General features: G+C 46.5%; 1 protein-coding gene across 1 annotated transcript; it reads right to left on the bottom strand.

The window, feature by feature from the left end:
• Window positions 1-1,724: 1,724 nt before the first annotated feature.
• Window positions 1,725-2,897, bottom strand: LOC101146844 (spermidine synthase-like). Its single transcript, XM_055365852.2, has one exon. The coding sequence runs from the start codon at window positions 2,828-2,830 to the stop codon at window positions 1,937-1,939; it is 894 nt and encodes a 297-aa protein (XP_055221827.1). The 5' UTR covers window positions 2,831-2,897; the 3' UTR covers window positions 1,725-1,936.
• Window positions 2,898-3,902: the final 1,005 nt, after the last annotated feature.

Here is a 3,902-nt window from a genome sequence, read left to right on the forward strand (position 1 = left end):
AGAAAGTCATTGGTAGCTTGATGGGGATGGCATTGAATCTGTAAATGACCTTGGGCAGTATGGCCATTTTCACGATATTGATTCTTCCTACCCATGAGCATGGAATGTTCTTCCATTTGTTTGTATCCTCTTTTATTTCCTTGAGCAGTGGTTTGTAGTTCTCCTTGAAGAGGTCCTTCACATCCCTTGTAAGTTGGATTCCTAGGTATTTTATTCTCTTTGAAGCAATTGTGAATGGGAGTTCACTCATGATTTGGCTCTCGGTTTGTCTGTTGTTGGTGTATAAGAATGCTTGTGATTTTTGTACATTGATTTTGTATCCTGAGACTTTGCTGAAGTTGCTTATCAGCTTAAGGAGATTTTGGGCTGAGACAATGGGGTTTTCTAGATAAACAATCATGTCGTCTGCAAACAGGGACAATTTGACTTCCTCTTTTCCTAATTGAATACCCTTTATTTCCTTCTCCTGCCTGATTGCCCTGGCCAGAACTTCCAACACTATGTTGAATAGGAGCGGTGAGAGAGGGCATCCCTGTCTTGTGCCAGTTTTCAAAGGGAATGCTTCCAGTTTTTGCCCATTCAGTACGATATTGGCTGTGGGTTTGTCATAGATAGCTCTTATTATTTTGAAATACGTCCCATCAATACCTAATTTATTGAGAGTTTTTAGCATGAAGGGTTGTTGAATTTTGTCAGAGGCTTTTTCTGCATCTATTGAGATAATCATGTGGTTTTTGTCTTTGGCTCTGTTTATATGCTGGATTACATTTATTGATTTGCATATATTGAACCAGCCTTGCATCCCAGGGATGAAGCCCACTTGATCATGGTGGATAAGCTTTTTGATGTGCTGCTGGATTCGGTTTGCGAGTATTTTATTGAGGATTTTTGCATCAATGTTCATCAAGGATATTGGTCTAAAATTCTCTTTTTTGGTTGTGTCTCTGCCCAGCTTTGGTATCAGAATGATGCTGGCCTCATAAAATGAGTTAGGGAGGATTCCCTCTTTTTCTATTGATTGGAATAGTTTCAGAAGGAATGGTACCAGTTCCTCCTTGTACCTCTGGTAGAATTCGGCTGTGAATCCATCTGGTCCTGGACTCTTTTTGGTTGGTAAACTATTGATTATTGCCACAATTTCAGCTCCTGTTATTGGTCTATTCAGAGATTCAACTTCTTCCTGGTTTAGTCTTGGGAGAGTGTATGTGTCGAGGAATGTATCCATTTCTTCTAGATTTTCTAGTTTATTTGCGTAGAGGTGTTTGTAGTATTCTCTGATGGTAGTTTGTATTTCTGTGGGATCGGTGGTGATATCCCCTTTATCATTTTTTATTGTGTCTATTTGATTCTTCTCTCTTTTTTTCTTTATTAGTCTTGCTAGCGGTCTATCAATTTTGTTGATCCTTTCAAAAAACCAGCTCCTGGATTCATTGATTTTTTGAAGGGTTTTTTGTGTCTCTATTTCCTTCAGTTCTGCTCTGATTTTAGTTATTTCTTGCCTTCTGCTAGCTTTTGAATGTGTTTGCTCTTGCTTTTCTAGTTCTTTTAATTGTGATGTTAGGGTGTCAATTTTGGATCTTTCCTGCTTTCTCTTGTGGGCATTTAGTGCTATAAATTTCCCTCTACACACTGCTTTGAATGCATCCCAGAGATTCTGGTATGTTGTGTCTTTGTTCTCGTTGGTTTCAAAGAACATCTTTATTTCTGCCTTCATTTCTCTGTACACAGCTGGTATAGGCTTGGAGGTGGAACGCCAGAGAGACAGACACACAGACAGTCCGCCCATCAGGGCAGGCCGGGCAGCATTCTGGGGCTTGTAACACTTGGTTGGTGGGCGAGAGCCAGCAGGAGGTCCGGCCCGGGGCTGGAGGGGCCGAGGCACCCCGCAGGCTCCAAGGTCCGAGGTCCTGGGTGGCATCAGTGGTGGCGCCTGGGCTCAGCTCACATCATTCAGGGCCTTGCGGGCAAACTCGGGCAGCACAAAGGCGGCGCGGTGCACGTCGGAGTTGTAGTACTTCAGCTGCATCTGCGCCACCTGCTGCACCGGCTCCTGGAAGTTCGTCCTCGGGTTCTTGCTGCACAGCATGAAGCCGATCTGGCCGCTGGGGTAGGTGGGGATGGTGCAGTAGGCGTAGGCCACCACGGGGAACAGGGACTGGCAGAACTGCCGCATCTCCTTGATGAGGTCCAGGTGCAGCCACTGGCACTCGCCCTGGCAGCAGAGGACACCATCTTCCTTGAGGGCTGTCTTCATGAGCTGGTAATAGGACTCCTTGAAGAGACTTTCGGCGGGGCCCATGGGGTCTGAGGAGTCAGTGATGATCACGTCGAAGGCATCCTGATTCTGTTTCATGAACTCAAAACCGTCACCCACATGTAGGGTCAGCTTCGAGCTAGAGTAGCCAATGGCCATGCCTGGCAGGAACTTCTTGGAGACTTGGATGACATCCTCGTCGATCTCACACTGGACCACGGACTCCACGGAGGGGTGCTTCACCACCTCACGCAGGACACCTCCATCTCCGCCCCCGATGATCAGCACCTTTCGCGGGTTGGGGTGGCTGCAGAGAGGCAGGTTGGCGATCATCTCCTGGTAGGAGAACTCGTCTCTCTCCGTGCACTGGATGACACCGTCCAACACCAGCACGTTGCCATAGGTCTTACTGCGGAAGACGAGAATGTCCTGGTAGCGCGAGCGCCGGTGGTGGAGCAGCTGCTCCACCTGCAGCGACAGGGCCTGGCCGGGCCACAGGCTGCAGGTCTCGCAGAACCAGCCCTCGCGGATGGCGGCGGGGCCGGAGGCGGCGGGGCCGTCGGGGCCGGGCTCCATGGCGGGCGGGCGGGCGGCGCGGGGCGCGGGCCCGGGACTGCAGGCCGCGCGGCGCCGCAGCACAACGGGACCAAAACCAGAGGATTTCAATGTAATATGGCAGACACAAGGACAAAAGTAGGTAGAGAGCCCTGTAGGATGCAGTGGAGGGGCACTTAGCCTTGCCAAGGTGTTCATGGAAGCCTTCCTGGAGGAAGAGATGCTTTAGCTGAGTCTTCAGAGATGTGCAGAAACTAGTCAGGTAACAATGGGGTAACAATAGGGGGTGAGGGGGTATCCCTGCCAAAAAAAAATGGAAAGAGCAAAGTCATGGAAATATGAAATAGCACATGTGTAGGGGGTCTAAGGAATTTATTGTTCACTTTAATTCATTCAGCATTTATTGAGGTTCTTACATATGACATTAAAATGTAGTGTGTCTAATATGACACTAGAATATAATGCACTGTATTGTATGTTGGGTAAACTTGGTCTTTTGAGTATATAAATATATAAATTACAATTATCATTCTGTAATCACTTTGTATTGCATAATATACATTTTGTCAATACAAAATGATTACAGAATGGTAATCGTAACTTACATATTTATATACTTGAAAGATCACATTTACTCAGTGTACAATATAGTATTATATTGCATTACAAGTAACGTGTGACAATCCAAAATGATTACAGAATCATACAATTTTTTTTTTTTGAGATGGAGCCTCACTCTGTCACCAGTCTGGAGTGCAGTGGGTGCAATCTTGGCTCACTGCAATCTCCACCTCCCGGGTTCAAGCGATTCTCCTGCCTCAGCCTCCCGAGTAGCTGGCACTACAGGTGTGCACCATCACACCTGGCTAATTTTTTGTATTTTTAGTAGAGACAGGTTTCACCATGTTGGTCAGGATGGTCTTGATCTCCTGACCTCATGATCTGCCTGCTTCATCCTCCCAAAGTGCTAGGATTACAGGCACGAGCCATCGCACCCAGCCCCAGAATCATAAAATTTTTTATACCATTTGACCCAGCAATTCCATTACTGAGTATATACACAAAGGAATGTAAATCATTCTATTGTAAAGAC

The sequence above is a fragment of the Gorilla gorilla genome, chromosome 18 (genome assembly GCF_029281585.2).
Source record: "Gorilla gorilla gorilla isolate KB3781 chromosome 18, NHGRI_mGorGor1-v2.1_pri, whole genome shotgun sequence".
Classification (NCBI taxonomy): Eukaryota; Metazoa; Chordata; class Mammalia; order Primates; family Hominidae; genus Gorilla; species Gorilla gorilla.

Bases quoted from the DNA above. Each gene is read 5' to 3' on its own strand.
- LOC101146844 (XM_055365852.2), bottom strand. From the start codon at position 2,830: ATGGAGCCCGGCCCCGACGGCCCCGCCGCCTCCGGCCCCGCCGCCATC.